The following is a 20,127-nucleotide window of genomic DNA, read 5'->3' as shown; positions in this document are numbered from 1 at the left end:
ATTATAGTGTTCTTTTTGATGGTATTAAAATATAATGTTAGATTTTTTTTTGTTTGGTATTTTTCTTTTATTTTAATGTATAAATGCTATAAATTTCCCACTAGGACTGCCTTCATACAGTCCTAGAGGTCTTGGTATTGTTCTATTCTCATTTGTTTTTAATAATTTAATTTCTTCCCCAATTTCTTCTTTGGCCAGTTCCTGATAGAAAAGTGTATTACTTCATTTCAAGGTGTTAAAATGGCCTCTAATTTTTATCTGGTTCTTAACTCCTAATTTCATTCCATCATTATCTGATAGAATGCAAGGAATTACCTCTTTTTGTATTTGCTAAGACTTTCTTTGTGCTCCCAAATATTATCTGTTTTAGAGAAAGTTTCATGTGCCTTTGAGGGTAAAATGAATTCACTTCAATAGATGAAATATTCTATAGATGTCTGTTAATTTATTTCATTAATTCTACTTTTTACTCTTGGTTTATGTTTGGATGACCTATCAAATAATGACATGGTTTGTTGAAATCACCCAGTATTACTGTATTGAGTTCTATTCGATTCTTTAGAATATTGAGAAAGGCTTGCTTTTTGTTCATCAGTACACCAATGTTTGGGGCACAAAGACAATCGTTTCATCTTGTTGTTGGTTGATTCCCTTAATAAGTATGAAATAACCCAGTTTGTCTTTTCTGATTAATTCTGGCTTGATGTCTACTTTGATAGGAGAGTAGCTACCTATAGGCCAGGTAGAAAATTATAGTCTCATTCTGTCTGGTAGCTCTTACTTCACTGCTTCCTTTCTGGACTTTGTAGGGGTGGAGGGCTGTGCCTGCTCTGCCATCTTCAGTCTCTAAAGGACTTAGAATTCTTTGATTTCCACAGGAAAATTCCTGTGGCCCAGATGAAGGAAGAAGGGTGATGAGAAAGTCAAGAGTTACTCAGGAACAGCATCTTAGTAGGGAGAGTTCAGGGAGGGTATTTGAACCCTGAGGAGGGTGGCTCAGGGTCAGAGCTGGGTGTGTGAGGAGGGGCTGCCCAGCTGTGCTGGTAGGAGGGCCCCAACTCACTTTGACAGGCCCATGTGTGTCCCTGCCATCCAGTGGAGACCACCTGTTTTTGCTCCTCAGGTCCTTCACATCCACACACTGTTTTGCTTGGTGCGTATTGATATTGGCTCTTAAAATGTGTTAACTCCAGAGGAAGAATCAATTTAAAGGAAAACACTCTCTAATTTGAGAAGTTATGTACTTGATTTGAGGAAAAAGTTGCTTCTGGAGTGTCTATCCCTGTAGTGATGCAGAAATGTCTTAAACACAAAGAACCCAGTCTTCAAAATTCTCTCCTTCTCATATATGCTCTGGGTCCCTAAAACATTCTCACCAGTCATTTGCTAAGATGCATCAAAGTGAAAATAAAGCCTGGACATAACAAACTAGAAACTGAACATTCTTCTAACACTGAGGAGAATTTTTATAATAATACAGAAAATTAAAAACTAGAAGTTGTTATAGTTACAATGAGAGAAGACCAAGGATTTGATCTACAAATAAAAGTAACTATGAACATAAGTACTCCTAGTTGGAATTTAAATGCTGGACCCATGCTTAGGGTCTAGTAAGTCAAAAGCCATCTTGATTCACATCTTACCTAATCCCAAGAAGTGAATCAAATTACTCAAATAAAAAGGCACAGTATTTATACTGTTAATGACACTTGTAAGAAAACAAAATCAAATCAAATTTTGTCCCAGAATCCATCATGTGATGCAGTGCTATAGCTGTAAGAGCATGGGAACTGAATTAGAAAAGGTGAGTTTCTCTCTACCACTTAGTGATAGAATAATAAAAGGATAAAATGTATAGGTGAACACTTACTGCAAAACAAGGGAAGGTTTATGAATGAGATAGGCATGTCTCAGGTAGAGGTCTTGACATTAGAGAAAGAAAATGTTCACCTTCAAAATGGGAGAGCTATTCTCTTGTTACTACTCTTGATTTTTCTCAGTATCAATTGTATTCTGATTTCCTGCTTTGAAAAAGCTCATGTATTAAATGGTATTATCTGAATAAGAAATTCTGTCTAGAAATTTATGCTTTCTTCTCTCTCCATAAAGAGAATTTCAGGAAAACATTCTCATGATCTTTCTTTCTCATCATCTTAAGTCAATCAATCTTACAAGTTGCCTGTGAACTGGGAAAGTAATTTAGTCCTATACCATATGACCTTCTGAACCAAGATAAGCATAAAGAAGTTGCTGACAGAATGTAATAAGCTTGAGGTGTTTTTTTTTTTTTCTCCCTCTTGGTGTAAGATTAATTCACATTTATTTACACATAGATACACACACAAACACACAACACACACACACAAAGGAAATGTAAGGGAAAGTTATGGCTGAGATGGAATATATCCATGTGCCTAGTTTTGAGATATGTTTTCAGACAAACTAATCTGTTTATTGTGCTTTTATCTGTATAAATTTATCTGTTTTACCAAACCATTGAAACATAATTCTAATATGAGCACTTTAAATATCTTTTACAAGTATATATACTTCTTTTAAAGTCACTTCTGTTAAGTGTTTCTGTTTCAGTCAGCCCTTTACTTTAGGTTGTTTTGAAAAATTTGTTAATCTTGATATGTTTGATCTTATCACATAAAGAAGCATTAAATCTCAGCCCCAAATTTTGTACTTGACTCCAATGCAGAACATGGATGTCTGAAGTTCTAAGTTTTAAATATAGACAAAATCTAGACATATCCTTTTAAAAATAAATGTAGTAGCATATGAACTAGGAGGCTTCCCATCTCCCAAGAAATAATTGGTTTACTTTTTCTGGATAATTTATCGGATGCAGAATTGTGGTAACTTTCCATGCTACCAAAATGCTAGGTAGTGCCAATTGGGAGTCATTAAAACTTTCTTGGTTTTACTCCCAAGTAGATAATGGGGCTAATGCAGATAACCAGTCTGGGAAGCATCTCATTTTCCAGCATTTCATAGTTACAAGGTAGCAATTTTGTCCTGCTCCTTGTGTTGCAGCAAATTTTAGTTCATATGTTGTAATGAGCACCTTCACTGTTTTGCTCTCCCTGTATCCAAATGACAAAAGAATTGCACAAGGCAAGGTGGGGGAGGTTGGAGACTAGCTTAATGCAGAAAGGGGAAATCTTTCTCTTTACTGAGGCTCAACAATGACTCAGTCCCTGAATTTGGGTGTTCAATGTACAATCCAGGTAGGAAAGACAGAAGAGGACTCCTTTCCTATCCTTTTCTTTTTATGTCTGCCAGAGCTACAGGGAGTGCAAATGCTAGATAGCAAAAATGGCTCAAAATAAAAGCATGGAATGAAAAATTGTTCTATTTGAAATTTTGGAAAACTCTTATTATTTCCGCTCCAACAAAAATGAAGCAGAATTGGCAAAAATTTTCAATGATATTTTATAAAATTAAAGGAAGCTCAAAATATTTTATGGGCTGAAATAATGACAATTAAACTAAATCAGGAGGTAAAATCAAGGATAAAAGCAGAAAAAAAAAGAAAACTTTTTTATTAGAAAGTAGCATGATCATCCTTATCATTCATTAAAGGTAGAGGAAAAAAAGATGAAGCACCCAATTGAAACAAAAGAATCACAAAACCTATGTGAACGTACTGAAGACACTGATTATAATGATGAACCCATGGAACAGAGAAAGAGAAGAAAAAATGATCATGAGCCGTTTTGTCTTACAAAGTGTCAAGAACATGATGGGTAAGCGTGTGGCAGTACTCCACAGTAGATAATTGTTATTCTCCTCTAAATCTCATTCTAATTTGGTCTAACATTCACGATTGAGAAACATTAAGCTTTACCTGGGGATATTCAAACTTGCAATGTTTCCAGAAAAAAATGAAAGTAAACAATGAGATACCATTTTATTATGAATGTATTGATAAATTTTATTTAAAATGTAATAACTAAGATAGGGAACTGTGATGAAGAGAACATTCTCATACAGTGTTTATAAATTAAGTTTATCAGCACTTTTGGAAGGGTAATTTAGAGGCATGTACCAAAGATTTAGAATATTATTCGTCAAACCTAACAGCCTCACTTCTATTCCTGGATCCTTCTTGGAATGGAAAATATACTTGTAAATGCATGCCTGCCCACATATATTAAGGACAAATATTATATGATATACATAATGCATATCATATATATGAATATTTTTCATATGCATAACAGGAACATTAAATGCAATATATGTGTTAAGTACACACACACACATTTATTTATTTATTTATTTATTTATTTAAGGGTATTTATTATAGCACTGTTATATCATTGAGAATCTAAATTCCTATCAATAAGGAAACAGTTAAATTTCCATATCTATAAAGTAATGTAGTAAGCAATCATTTAAAAAATGAGGTTGGTTCTATAACCACTGTCAATTTCACATTAAAGTACACTTATACCAGTTGCATGACACCTCTTAAACAAATTTTGTTCTAATTCTTGAGAGTAACGTCATGTATATAGATATGATTTTGTATGGTACTCTAAAATATCAGGTGTATCAACTTGATAGGTGTTTAGATTCTCAGGAAAATGGAAAGTTTGTTGGTGCACAACAGAAAAGTGAACTATCCACAACCTACTACTAAATATTGCTTTGATATTCTAAAGTATACAAACCTTGCTTCCCCATACCAACAGTGGCATTGAAAATGGATTTTGTGCTCAGGAAGTATTTGTGAAATGCATGAATACACTGTTGGATTATCATACCTGTTGATAAATTTCTTTAGAAAAAAACCCAAATCTTTAGTTTACCAAAACTAAACTAGCTTTTAAACTATGTTTTAAAACATATTGGCACAATTCAAAAATTATTATTTATAATTATCACAAGATATGGAATGATAATGTAGATTGATCTGCTATTCTGTGTCTTAAAAACACCAGAAGAGAATTATTACTTTTCATAGTATATTGTGATACACACGTTTAGAACCTGGAATCTATATTTGGGGTTTGCTGCTGACCATTTCTATGCCTTTAAGCAAGTTACTTGGCCTTTCTTTGCCTAGTTTCTTCCTTTATATAATACATTATATGGTATCTGCCTTATGGAATTATGAAGATGAAAACAAGTTGAACCCATGTAGAGTGTTAGAAAAATGCACAGTAATTGCATTGTAGGTTTTGAAAAATTAACTCATATCATTATACAAAAAGACTTTCCCTTATATAAGGATTTAAGCCATATTTTACTATGAGGTTTGAGTCCTTGGTAAAAATTTGTCTTTTATTTTGATTATAATAGCAGAATCTTCTGTATTTATTTCTATTAAAGAATTCAAGTAACATGATACTTTTCCTTTGGCTGTCAAATAGTGTGATCTAAATTTTATTTTTCTAATGTTCTTTATGTAGTATTATTCTTTGTCCCTTAATGTTCCTCTTTCTGTTTATGATTGCAGAAAATGATTGTACTTTAAATAGCCTGTAAAATTTATGAATAGGAGAAATAATAACAAATGTAAAGATTTTACATAAAAATATATTATACATTCTTATTAACATATTAATATTTACCTGAAAGGATTTTATTTGTGTGTCTTTTCTTTTATTAGGGCCAGACAGAAAGCATCTAACTCAAAGAGAAAGGTATTGTTAAAAATAATAAAAGGTAGTATTTTATTCAAAAACACACTGTGATAATTTTATAATTTTAAAATTTATATTGTATTGTAAAATGTAACATGAACTAGGAATGGTAGTGCATATTGTAAAATGTAACATGAACTAGGAATGGTAGTGCATCCCTGTAATCCCAGTGGCTGGGGAGGCAGAAGCAGGAGGATTGAGTTCAAAGCCAGCCTCAGCAAAAGCGAGGTGCTAAGCAACTCAGTGAGACCCTGTCTCTAAATAATGTACAGAATAGGGTTGGATGTGGCTCAGTGGTCAGATGCCCCCGAATTCGATCCGCAGTTTCTCCAACCTGCCCCCAGGAAAAAAAAACAAAAAACAAAAAACATGTAACCTGAAATAATAGAGAATCTTTTTAGGTAAAGACTTCTACTTTGGGAAAGTGATTAAGAAACAGTCACCATTGATAAAGACATCCTTTTGACAGAAACTAGCTCTTATTTAACAAATACCTGTATTTTTCATATAAAATAACAGAGAGATGTTCCCTCTATGAATTTAGTACATGGTATAAATATCTGAGGGACATTTAGAAATCATATTATTTTTTTACAGGTCAAAACACCGGCCAATCTCATGGAAAACCTTGATAACTTAAGTAAGTCATGTCAAACAGCCTCAGAGAATTGTGAGTTGGCTTACCCTAATGATAAGGAAATTTTACAGTTGATTGAACAACATAAAACATCATGTAAAGGTAGGGTCTTTGCATAAAAATTAGGCCTTTTATGTATATTATAATAATAGATGCATAAATAAGAAATATTATTATGTTATAATAATAATACAATAACATTGCTTAGCAGTGCACCAGGGAGAGGTGATGTTTCATAGCTGTTCCTATCAGAAATGTATGTTATATTAAAATAGATGGAAAACTGGGTTTCACTCTGAGCCAAAGAGCTAGGATAATTCCTACTGCACTTTTCTTTGTGAATGGCACCCTGGCTCCTTTTGTTGGCTGTGTTGCTCTCTTGTGCCTTGATCTTGATCAGGTCAGGTTACCATTGTCTCTATCTGAAGTCTGCAGTAACCTTAAACCTGTTTTTCCTGCTACCCCACCTCCTAAAACCATGCCCTAGCCTGCAACCATAATTATACATTTTTAAAAATTCAGATATGATCATGTTAACCCTACCCTTAAAACCTAGCTCTCACATATTTTTGCTATAAGGTGAAAATGATTTCTGTTCTCTAGCTTATCCTGCATTGCTGTGTTCCAACCACTGTCTTAGATGTTTGTCCTTACAGTACAGCTTTTTGTTTTAAAAGTTTCAATGTGAGATATTATTAAAAATATGATAAACTGCACATATGTAAAGTATGCAATTTGACAAGTTTTAACATACGAGTTAAACACATTTAAATGCCATAATCAAGATGTTCAACATTTCTAGCAATTAGAGAAAATGCAAATTAAAACTGTACTAGAGACTTCATCTCACTCCAATTAGAATGGCAACAATCAAGAATACAAGCAACAATAAATATTGGTTGAGGATGTAGGGAAAAGGGTACCCTCATACTTGCTGGTGGGACTGCAAATTTGTATAACCACTCTGGAAATCATCATGGAGATTCCTCAGAAAACTTAGAATGGAACCACCATTTGTCCCAGTTATCCCACTCCTTAAAATCAGCCTACTATAGTGACATAGCAAACTCTATGTTTGTAGCAGCTCAATTTGTACAATAGGCAAGCTATGGAAACAACCTAATTGTCCTTCAACAGATGAATGGATAAATAAAATGTGGTATATGTACAAAATATATACAGAATGGAGTATTACTCACTGTAAAGAAAAATGAAAATAATGGCACATGCTAGTAAATGGATAGATCTGGAGAATTTTATGCTAATTGAAATAAGCCCATCCCCCAAATGAAAGGCCAAAAGTTCTTTCTGATATATGCTAACCCAAAACAAGGAGGGTGGGGAGGGAAAGAATAGAAATCCATCACTAGATAAAGGGAAATGAGGGAGGAAAAGGGTGGGGAGGAAGGACAATAGAATTATCAGACATAACTTTCCTAGACTCGTATTTGAATACATGACCAGGGTAACTCTGCAGCATGTACCACCACAAGAATAGGATCCTAAATAAAATGAATTATACTCTATGTATGTTAATTTCAAAAAATACATTCTAGTGTCATGTATATTGAGAAAGAACGAATTTTAAAACACAGTTAAGAAACCCATTAATCACAAAATGCTCCTCATGCTGCTATATATTCCCTAATTAAGAAAGTCTCAAACAGCTTTCCAAAATATTTCCATCTTTTTCAATGCCCATGGTATGAAAGGTCCCATTCTTTCCTATCTTCAATATCAAGTCGTATGGTCAATTTTTAATAATTATAACCTTTCTAAGAGGGTGCTCTGCACACATGCACACATCAGTACGGTTTCAATATGTCTTACACTAATGACCAGTAATGTTGAGGATGTTCCATGTGCTTATTATTAATTTGGATGACATTTTGGTCACTTATCCTTTTAATTCTCTGTTAATTTGTTTGTTCTCTTAAATTATTCATTCCAGGAGGATCCATTTTGATATATTCATACAAGCATGAAATATATTTTATTCTAATCAGGCTTCCAATCTTGTGGATGTACACAATGTTGAGATTTCCTCTGGTGTATTCCTGTATTTAGATAGGAAAGTTATGTCAGATTCATTCCACTCTCTCCTCAGGATACCATTCCTTATCAGCTATTTTTTTGCAAGAAATTTTCACCACTTTTTGTCTTGATATTTTCTCCTCTTAACAGTTATTTTTAAGAGCTTCATTTTTAAATTTTGATGAACTCTAACTTATGTATTTGTGCAAATAACAGATTTTGTCATTTGTGTCATAGCATTTTAATTTCTTTTATAAACCATTTGATTTTAAGCTGACATAGTAGGGGGGGTATATTGATGGGATACACTGTGTAATAATAAGAGCAGAATGATTAAGATATCTCATATCTCATATATCTCTTATCTCTTTTAGAATCATGCAAAATACTTTCTAGGGAATAGCTATTAAGAAACCAACCTAGATGCTCATCAACAGATGAATGAATAAAAAAATTGGATATATGTATGCATATACCTATACATATGAAGTAAATAGACACACACTCAATGGAATATTAGTCAGCCAGAAAAAGAATAACTTTGTCATTTGCCAGAAATATTTTGTTTTTGATTTCTGATCATGGCTTCAAAATCAGGGAACATATTGTGCATGGTTAAATTATTATGACATCTTAAATTACAATTTATTGTCTGATCTTAGCATCTGTTCCATTTTGGTAGAGAATGGTGGTGTTAAGCTTTTCTACATTCTCGCTGACTTTCTGCCTACTTTTTCTACCACTTATCGAGTGAGGAGTTTGGCCCCTCAAATGATAACTGTAAATTCGCTTATTACTGTTTGGAGCTCTATCAGTTTTGTGCCTCAGGAATTTTGTATCTATGTGGTACACAAAAACAATTGTGATCATATAGATATATCAACTTTTTCATCAATTGAATCTTTTATCACTGTGCAATTACCATGTTTATTGCTGGTAGTGTTTTGTAACATGAAATCTCATCAGGCCTTTATGTAGCCATTCCCATGAAGCCTTCTTTTATCAAGTGTCAGTGTGGTTTATCTTTATATTTTTAACCAATGTGTGTCTACATTAAAAAAGTATTTCATGTAGGAAATGGGAAGCACATAGTTGTAGAAAGCACATTTCTTGTAGAAAGCATAGAGTTGAATCAGACTAGTTTGTTCATACTATCAACCTGCCTTTTAATTTGAATTTTTAGAGCTTTTTGTTATGTACATTTAGCCCTTGAACAGTGTTGGTGTCAGGAGTGTGACCGACCTGTGCAATCAAAGAAAATCTGTGTGTACATTTGAATCTGCAAAAATCAGAGGTACTAATAGCCTGCTGTTGACCAAAGCTGTCTTCCTAATAGAAACAATTAATATATGTTTTATGTTAAAGGTGTTGAATATGAGGGAAAATGTATAAAAACTGTGAGAGATCATTTTTTACTGTCATAGCCAATATGCTGGAGACCAACTACTCCCATGAAGATAATTAGCATCAAGGGGCCTTTTATGCAGCTGTTCATAACAACTCAGTAACCATAGGAGGTGACTACATAATTATTCGAGTAGTGCAGTTATATACTATGACATCTCCTGACTTCTCTGAGATCTTTCAAATTGTTTCTAATTTCCTAAAACAAATAAACAAATCTGTGTATAAGACAACTCCCAGAGTTTAATCCTGTATTGTTCAATGGTTAATGTAGTTGGACTACCCTATCATCATGCTCTTTGATTTCTATCAGTGTTCCTCCCTTCAACTGTAGTTTGTGTTTCTTTTTTAAGGCTATTAGTACCTCTTTCATCCTCCTCTTCTCCTTCTGAATTTTATTTTGGAAGTGAGTCAGGTTACTAATAATGAGCTTGATATCCTTCCCAGTCTTGTTTTTATGATTGTTCAGGTGATCAGCTGGTTGCGAATTCTCCACTACTGGGAGTTGCTGATGACTCTCCCCTTATCCTGTGAAATATCTATTTCTCCAGATTGACTGATGGGCAGAGACACCCTTCTTGGCACTCTGTGAACAGGAGACAGTTCCTCTAACCTTAAGCAATGCTTTTTCTTTGGGTCTCAGGTTGCTTCTTGGCATTCCTTTGTGGTCCATTAGTCTGCTAAAAATTCAAAGGGGGTCCTCTGCAGATGTCCAGGGTTCTTTCTCTGTAGTACTTTCTCCTCTCCTGCTCTATCCTGTGATGTCTCTGTGTCTTGGTTTTACCAGAATCTCAGCTCCATCACCTCAGCTCAGAGAGGCTGGTAGACTCTCCTTCTGCTTGTTCTTCTTGAATCACCACCTTGAAGCTCTCACAACAGGGAGATGGCACACTTACAAAGCTTACATCATTTGTTTCCTGTCTACTGGGGATCATTTTCCTCATTGTCTGAAGTGTCCACGGTCTTGGGAAATGCAGTTTAATATCTTTGGCCTGTTTTGGTTTGGGTAGGTTCTGGTGGGATCAGGAAGCAGTACCTGTTACTTCCTCTTGGCCAAAAGCAGATTGTCGTAGAGCCTCAGTACATGCTGTATGTTGACTGGAATGCTCTTCTTCACCCTCTGCCCAGCTGCTTCCTGATAATTTTCATTTCTCTGGGGAGTCATATTTTCCTCAGGGAAAACTTTCTGTAGCTCTGATTCCATAATGTGATTACAGAACTCTGTTTCCCTACATTATCCATTTATTTGTCTTTCTTCTCCTCTACACTTTAAGCTAAAGAAGAACATGGATCTCATCTGGTAGGTTTTTCTACAGAATATATTATAATGTGCCAAAAGTTGTAGGCACTCTGCGTGCATTTCTTCAGTGCATGAGTGCCTGGGAAAATGTACAGTCCTTCATATATGAAAAATATTCACATATTTGACTTTTATCGTGTTTGTTTTAAAATTTATTGTTGTTTGTTTTTAAAAAATAAATTTTCTACTGTTTTTTATTCATTTAAAAAATTTGCATTGCAATCATTGCTTCATGTTTTTTTCCATTATATAGATTCTTTGAGCCTATCCAAAATCGAGGATGCAGTTATTTCATCTCAAAGAACAATGGAACATAGAAAATGTCACTGTTCACAGTGTTTACTATTTATAGAAAAGGCTTGTGAACTGAAAATACAGCTATTAGATGCAAAAAAAGTAAATGCCATGCTAAAACATGAAAAAGCAGAGTGGAAACAGGAACTCTCTAATTTGAGGTATGATATCCTAACTTTAAAGAAATGTTTGAATGATCCATTTTTTGCTGGAAAAAAATAATCTTATTAGTTCTTCTTAGTTACACATTAGAGAAAAATCCATTTTGATAAAATTATTCAAGCACAGGACATTTTGTATTTCCTGACTTACCTTTTGGCATTTCATAAGGGAGAAAACTTCTAATTCTTCTGGAGTGTGAAAATCTTGGAAATAAAAACAAGTTGGTAGGAATGATTAGTTCCACCAATTGAATGCATATTCTTCCCAATCACAATTCTACTGGCTACATAAAAGCCCACTTTACAGGAATCTCAATATTCATTAACAAATAAAAATTTTCGACTGTATTTTATTCATTTAAAAATTTGTATGGCAATCATTGCTTCAAGAAACTTCTTTTATAGAAATTGTTTTCTATGTGTTTATTTTGACTACATCCTTCAAAATACAATTATTTATTTAAAGTAGAGACATTTTTAAAAGGTATTTAATCAGTATTTCTAAATTGTACTCTAGAAAAATTATGTAAATTTACAATTCCAAGAGAGGATGAAATGGGCATTTTCCTCAATGAAGAAACATGTTTTGAAAAATTACACATTTTTTTTTCTTCTTGTGCCTGTGATGGAACCCAGGATTTTGTTCAAGTGTATAGGTCTGCTCTTGCTGAGCTATATCCCCAGATGCTGTCTTATTCTTAAGACCCATGAAATAAAATATGAATTAAAAAGTGATTACTATTTTGTTCGATTTATCTCATATATAAATAAAATAAGTTCAAATTTCTCTGGTAAAAGGACTTATACTCTTTATTATTGGATTAAATATAAGGTTCTGTCTTGTTCCAAGACTAATTTCTACATTGTTTATAAAGTACATAATAATCAACAAGATCACTTGAAAGTGTTACCCAAAAAGAAATAATAAAAAGTGTAATACAAGGAATTATACTCCTTAGATTAGGAGTATAATATAGTAATGTGCTGTTATGTGTTGTGTGAAAACCTATGAAGGTACTATATTACATTGTGAATCATTTCAAGGGATATGTTTAATGTTTCATGAAGATAAACCTTATTTCCAGTAAACTTATAAACTGGTTTTTAAACAATAATTTTTTAAAACAACTTTAAATCATATTTAGAATTCAGGGGGAATTCTTAAAGTTAAGTTTCAACTTGTGAATTTACAGAATCATCTCAAAATTTCTTTTGCATAATTTTTACCAGTTATTAGTAACAGAATCTTGCCCAATAACAGAATGTTCTTTATTACCTTTATATATCTAAATCTCTTTTATTTCTAGATATAGATATATCCCCTTTGAGAGTTGTTGAAGTAGGAAATAAAGTGTGAAAACAAGAAGGGAAATGTATTTGAGAACACAGAATTTGTATCAGGATAATAAATTAACATATGAAGAGCAGTTCATAAAGTGAACTTTTTTCTTTCTAACAAAATGAATTTTAAGATAACTTATTTAACTGCAGATGTGAACTACAAGAAGAAGAGAAGAAGAGAAAAAATGCTGATAATCTTTTGGAAGAAATTAAGCACCAGTTAAGAGAAAAAGAAGAGGATTATAATAAAGAAATGGAAATAAAAAGACAACTTGAAATGGCTCTGAAAACAAGAGATATGGAACTGAATACTGAAAGAAATAAGTTAAAGCAGGTAAAATAGTGTCAAATTTCTTACTTTATTTCAACATTAATTATACTATTTGTATAATTTAATATATGTGGTCATGTTTCACTTCATGATTGGGATAAGATCTGAGAAAGGTCTCCTTCAGTAATTTCATCATCATGCAATCATAAGCTTGAACTTGCACAAACAGAAGATGTCTACCCTGCAATATAAACTTATGAGTCCACTGTTGCATACCAGTCTGTTGTCTAACAAAGCATTGTTATGCTGTGCATGACTACATTATTTAGGTTTAAAACAAAAGGCATCTTTTGGCTTTTATGGCTAAATTTTTTTATTGCAATGTTGACATCTAATAGATGTTCCACATGATTTCTGAATGTACTAATGGAAGCTGAGTGGAGCTAACTCACTAACATAATTGTTAATTTGGGCATTTTATGTTATAACACAGGCTAAATTACTTTGAAACTATCAGGAAACTTATTAAATGTTTTGTAAAATATTGTATTTCATGATGCTGTCTCACTCTGCTTTTAGGAGATGTTTTTGCTCTGAGAAATTTATCTGTTATTTATGAGATTAAAATTTGAGCTATCCATGTGGGATAAAGTTTCATGTGCTTTAATAGCCTCCTTCTTTTTAAAATATTTTTATCAGAGTACCATAATTATACATAGTAATTGGGTTCATTTTATCAAAATCATATGTGCAAGGAATTTGATTTCAAGCCCCATTCCCCCTCTTTTCCTCACTTTCCTCCTTCCTTTTATCCTCCTCTCTTCTCTATTAAGCATCCTTTCTTTTCTATATGCATTAAAGTGAAATTGCCTTTGATATCTTTATATATGAATATATAACATGATTTTGTTAAATTCATTCCATTTATCTTCCCCTTTTCTTCCTTCCTACCTCTCATTCTCCTACATCTACTTCACTCATCTTTCCTGTATCTTTCTGCTCTTTGATCTCCTCTCCCACTGGCTTCTTTCCCATATTATGCTCTAGCTTCCACCTATGAAAGAAAACATTCCACCTTTGATTTTCAGTGGGGTTTATTTCACTTAGCATGATTTTCCCCATTTCTATCCATTTACTGGCAAATGCCCTTCTAACATTCTATTTTATGGCTGAGTAAAAACTCTGTCGTGTATATTTACCACATTTTTTTAATCTGCTCATCCATTAATGGACATCTGGCCTGGTTCCATAGCTTGGCTACTGTGAACTGTTCTGCAATAAACCTTGAAGGGTATTGCCGTGGTATGCTGATTTTAGATATTTTGGATATTCAAGGAGGAGTTGGAATAGCTGCATCACATGGTGATTCCATTCATAGTTTTTTGAGTAATCTCCACATTGCTTTTGAGACTGGTTGTACTAGTTTGTAGTCCCAGCCTCAATGTAAAGAGAGTGCCTTTCTCCCACATCCTCACCAATATTTGTCATTATTCATGTTCCTGATCATTGGTATTCTAACTGGAGTGAGATGAAATCTTAGTGTAATTTTGATTTGCATTTCCTTAATTTCTAGAGATGCTGAAGATTTTTCACATATTCTTGTCAATTTGGGTTTCTATTTTTGAGAAGTAGAATGTGTATAGAACATTTTCAGAAATGGAGAACCAAAAAATTTTGGAAAATTTTTATCAGTCAAGTATATGTACAGCTAAGGCTCTTACTATGGCTTGGTTCTATATATTAGAATGTAAACCTTTTTTTAAACATGGTCACAGCCGTTAATCACTGATTCTATGCCTTGGGTCTGTTGTACTTCAGGAAAAGTGTTCTTTAATTCTGAGATTCTTATAAGTCATCATTTCTTTTGTACTCTTATAGATTCCCTTTCTTCAATTAACTTTTTGAACTTCTGGGAATATATGCTTTTATAAGGTCTGAAGTTTAGCTCTAATTTTTCTCCATATATATTAAGTGTTGCAATGAATGGATATCCAACTGGAGAAAATTATATATATGTATAATTTTTGGAATTGAGTGCTAGCTAACTATTTCCTTGGTTTTGCTTAGATTTCTACTAGCAATAAAATGGGAAAAGATCTGTTGTATAAATATCAGGCGGAAATAATTGCTAGGAAAATACTAGAAATAGAAAGAATAAAACATGAGAACCAAGAAAAGGAAAAGAAATACCTTGAGGCTTTTGAAATTTTAAAAGGTAAGTATGATGACCTTCAAAAGACAATCAAGCAGAAAGAGGAAACAGCTGGAGCGAATCCATTCCAGGATAATGAACAATTTAATAAGATGAAAGATGAGACAACAACCCTAAAATTTCAACTGCAGTATGAAAAAGAAAACAGGGAAAGGCTGGAAACAGAATTGAAGTCGTACCGTGCCACGTTGGCTGCTGCACCCATCCATCATTATGAAGGCCAGACATCCAGAGAATACCAAGAATTTGCTTTCCAGTCAGCCAGAGAGGAATACTTGCGTTCACAGGCCAAAATGAAGTTTGCTATCTCTCTCCTCAAAGCTCAGAGTGACCTTGTTGCTGAACGATTTATTAAGAATGAAAAAAGATTCTGTATCCTAAAAAATAATGTCCGTCAGACAAGACATGCTGTTAAAGAAATGATTTTGAATTTAGAAACTCTACAAAGTAGAGACCTACGGCAAGCACAGTGTCAGATAAAGAAAATTAAATACACATATCACAATGAACAAACTAAAGTGAATAAATATGATGGGAAGCAGGATTCCATAGGGGAGAGATCACCACCACAGACTGAAAATACATTGCTTCAACAGCAATTGCACAAACCTCACAACGAATCTGTCAACAAAGACACAGTAATAAGTATCCAACAGCAATGTCGTGATATTGGAGAAAAACGTCTAGCTGAAACTAAAAACCACAAATTAATCAATAAATGTGATCGTATTGAAGAAAAACTGAATCAATATGAAAATGAGAAGACAGAAAGAACAGTAAGTATCAAGCATAAAAACATATGAATTACCTTTAATGGAGAATTCAAAGTAATATTTGCTTATGACTAAATGTTGAATCTAATTGTGTGGAAAAATCCATACACTATAAATGTATTTGCTCTATCAACTCCAAAAAACCTCACTTCTGCAAAATTCACATTTGACCTAATTCCCAACACAAAGAAATAATCCATGCTTGAAGTGATGTCTGCTTATTTCCCTGCTCTGGTCATTATTCATTGTATACATGCTTTGAAATATCACACTGTACCTTATAAATATGTACAATTATGTGGTGATTAAAACTAAAAATTCAGAGGCACATAGTACTGCATTCAAAATTTACCAAAAAAATTGAAAATGTTGAATCTGAGATATTTTTACTCAATGCTGTACATTGAGTAAAAAAGGCATTGTGTTTCCTATGAAGCTTGAAGATGTTAATTTACAAATATTTAATATACCTATACTGATATTAAAAATGTAGTTATTCACTTGAATTCAAATTTAATTAAGCTTTTAGGTCTTTGTGGTATAGTCTGAGAAGAGGAATAGCTGGGTCAAATGGTGGTTCCATTACAAGCTTTCCAAGGAATCTCCATACTGCCCTCCAACACTAATTTGCAGTCCCACCAGCAATGTATGAGTGTACCTTCCCTGCCCCCCCCCACCATCCTCGCCAGCACTTGTTGTTTGGCTTCATAATGGCTGCCATTCTTACTGAAGTGAGATGGTATCTTAGAGTAGTTTTAATTTGCATTTCTCTGATTGCTAGAGATGGTGAGCATTTTTTCCTGTATTTGTTGATTGTACATCCTCTTCTAAGAAGTTTCTGTTCAGGTCCTTGGCCCATTTGTTGATTGGGTTATTTGATTTTTTTGTTATACCTTAGAGATTAGAGCTCTATTTGATGTGTGAGGGTAAAAATTTGTTCCCAGGATGTAGGCTCCCTATTCACCTCACATATTATTTATCTTGCTGAGAAAAAAAAAATTAGTTTGAAAAACAGCATACTACAGGGACACAGCCACATCAATGTTTATAGAAGCATAATGTACAATAGCTAGACTATGGAACCAACCTAGATATGCCCTTCAATGGATGAATGGATAAAAAATATTGGCATATATACACAATGGAATATTACTCAGCACTAAAAAATAACAATATCATGGCATTTGCAGGGAAATGAATAGCATTAGAGCAGACTATGCTAAGTGAAGTTAGCCAATCCCTAAAAAACAAATGTTTTCCCTGATATAAGAGGGGTGACTCAAAATGGGGTAGGGAGGAAGAGCATGAAAAGATTACCTCTAGATAGGGAAGAGAGGTGGGAGGGAAAGGAAGGGAGAAGGGGAATTGCATGGAAAATGTAAGGAGACCCTCATCGTTATACAGAATACATGTATGACGAAGTGAGGGAAAAAAATTGTGTCACGTTAGATTGGGTAGAGAGAACTGATGGGAGGGGAGGAGAGGGGAAGGGAGGAAAGGAAGGACAACAGAATAAAATAGACATTATAATTGCTGTATGTATATACATGACTGCATGACCGATGTGATTCTGCAACCTGTACATTCAGAAAAATGAGAAATTATTCCCCATCTGATTCAAATATATGATATGTCAAGATCATTGTATTGTCATGTGTAACTAATTAAAACAAATAAAAAATAAAATGCATTCAGGAAAAACAATATTAAATCAAGCTATGAAATAGTTTGCAGGAACATGTCATGCAAGGAAAAAATCCAAACCAAACCAAACAAATGATCCACTTTCACACAGAAATAAGCAGCACTAAGAAAAGAAATATGAACTGTTGTAGATTAGAAGACCCAGAAGGTCCACACCAACCAAATATAATGTATGGATCTCTATTGGAATGTAATTAAGCAAACCAAACATGAAAATATATTTTGATAATCTTTCAATTTTAGACTTACAGAAAGATTGCTACAGTACCAAGAATTCCCACATAGCCTTCATGTGTTAAGGACTTACCATGTTTACTTTATCACTCTCTCTTACACTGCTGGGAATTGAACCCAAGTTCTTGCACAGGCTTAGCACATTCTCTCCCAGTGAACTATGTCCCACCCTTGAATAATATTTGTAATACCTTGATGTTCCCTTGTTTTAAGACCATGATGAAGTTGACAAAAAGAAATGCTCATATGTAGATTGAGTTAAGTGGGCTATTTTGACAGCTGAGCCAAAGTGTAGATGATATATTTTGTAATAATTCTCCTTCACTAGCATTTTATCTATTCTGCTTAGTTCTTTTATTCATGGCAGTAGTAGTAGAATTGAAAATAACCATCTCAATTTTTTATGACCACTCACCTCTTTCAAAGCATCTACTTTTTGTGAAATCATAATGGGATTAATGGCTGGAAAATCATAGTTGATTTAAGCTACCCATCGTTTCTGTCATTAATCGTGCATATTTGCAGACAACTTGTTCAGACTTAACTGTTAGTGTCGTAAAGGATACAACTTCGTCCAATGCAAAGATAATTATAGCTCTCTGTGGTTCACTAATTGGGCATTGAATCCCCATTTTGAGACTAGCAAAGTGTGGCAGGACTCACGTACACCAGGAATGGAGTGAGGAGTGGAGCAAGTTTTAGGAGCTGTGGTCAGGGAAGTAGGTGGAGGCCAGGTCACCCAGGGTCTCCTTTTTATTCTTAGTTGGGAATATTTTGGAAAGACTTGAGCAGAGGAGTGAATGTGTGAGGAACTCTGTCAATTTGAGCCTCTAAGAAAAAAGGGGGTAATGTTCTCTGTAGAATTCACCAGTCCAAATCCAATCCACATACTCATGTATGTTTGAGAATTCAGTAGGTTGTCAAGCATTGCATCAGGGTAGGAACAGTTAGAGGGCTGAATCTGTTGTCTAAAGAACATAAAACTGATCATACTTGAAGACAACACCTTCTGTGTCCTCAACAGAATCCAGAAATAAGAGCACATCCACAGAAGATAGATTGATGTATGTGGTGATATTTTTCAGAGAACTATGTAAGAGTTAAGTGTGGTTAATATCCAGAAATCATAAGGTGATTTATAAAATCATTAACAGAAATATCTTACCAGGTGGCAGTGAGACCACTTCAACAAGAACGGGCTTCACTTGAAGTTTCATCTGATTGTCACCTTAATTTAGAAGAGGAGACACGGGAATTAAGAAGAAACTAGATAAGTCACAAGTCAAATATGTATGAAAATGGACATTTAAAATCTAAAATCTAAAAATTTTAAACAATAAAAAGCGTTTTAGGATACTAATTTCAGTGCCTAGCATTCTTTGGATTTCCATTATACTTGATTTTTATTATGATTTTATTATTATTCTCTTGATTGAACTTATTTATTTGTTTTTGTTTTTCAGTACTGGGGATTGAACATGTAAAGAGTGAACACTCTCATAATAATCTTATCATTCTGATGCTACCTGATCATATGAATGTTGAACTGAGGAATGAAGAATGGGGAAACCCAAAGCTCTGTTACTCAGGCACATTGATAATTAACTCAGTGTTCAACAATGGGCAAATTATATTTCAAAGTAATGTTTTAGTAAACTGTGAAATCTTAGAGAGACAGAATATAATAATAATGCACTTTGTTCCATTTGCTATAGAATTTGTACCTAGACTTAATAGAACTTCTGCAAACATTCCAGTAAAAATATCAAGTTATTTTATTATCATTTAGGAATATTTTCTACCTTGGGTATTACTTTTTTAAATTCTGACCTTATATTTTTATGTTTTTATAATGCTTCTGTATTTCTAGTTTAACATTTCAAGTTTGCTTTTATTTACGTTTCTACACATTTAGTTTTACATATTTCTTAGTCATGCTTTTTAAATTATTTCTGCTTTTTTAACTTTATATTTAATGTACTCAGCCTGGTCAATCATTGATTAGTAAACTTATATTATTCATTTTTAGACTTTCAAAAATAAATAGAAGACTATGTTTTCTCTCAGTACAACTTTACTATATTCACTGTAAAATATTTCTTTGT

The 20,127-nt window shown here is 33.5% G+C and overlaps 1 protein-coding gene across 2 annotated transcripts; it reads left to right on the top strand.

The window, feature by feature from the left end:
• Window positions 1-3,601: 3,601 nt before the first annotated feature.
• LOC144254943 (ankyrin repeat domain-containing protein 26-like) lies at window positions 3,602-20,005 on the top strand. 2 transcript variants are annotated; one of them, XM_077798959.1, is made up of 7 exons: window positions 3,602-3,752; window positions 5,624-5,657; window positions 6,255-6,297; window positions 11,286-11,487; window positions 12,979-13,162; window positions 15,167-16,087; window positions 19,191-20,005. In XM_077798959.1, exons 1-7 carry the CDS (start codon window positions 3,604-3,606, stop codon window positions 19,290-19,292), a joined length of 1,635 nt encoding a protein of 544 aa, XP_077655085.1. In that variant the 5' UTR covers window positions 3,602-3,603; the 3' UTR covers window positions 19,293-20,005. The 2 variants fall into 2 exon arrangements, with proteins under 2 accessions (XP_077655085.1, XP_077655084.1); XM_077798958.1 differs by having other exon boundaries at window positions 6,255-6,396.
• Window positions 20,006-20,127: the final 122 nt, after the last annotated feature.

Source organism: Urocitellus parryii, chromosome 5, assembly GCF_045843805.1.
Source record: "Urocitellus parryii isolate mUroPar1 chromosome 5, mUroPar1.hap1, whole genome shotgun sequence".
NCBI classification, from domain to species: domain Eukaryota; kingdom Metazoa; phylum Chordata; class Mammalia; order Rodentia; family Sciuridae; genus Urocitellus; species Urocitellus parryii.
This window is presented reverse-complemented; position numbering and strand designations above follow the sequence as displayed.

Bases quoted from the DNA above. Each gene is read 5' to 3' on its own strand.
- LOC144254943 (XM_077798958.1), top strand. From the start codon at position 3,604: ATGAAGCACCCAATTGAAACAAAAGAATCACAAAACCTATGTGAACGT. The intron at 6,397-11,285 runs GTAGGGTCTTTG...TCCATTATATAG, and splicing joins ACATAAAACATCATGTAAAG to ATTCTTTGAGCCTATCCAAA. The intron at 16,088-19,190 runs GTAAGTATCAAG...ATATCTTACCAG, and splicing joins ATGAGAAGACAGAAAGAACA to GTGGCAGTGAGACCACTTCA.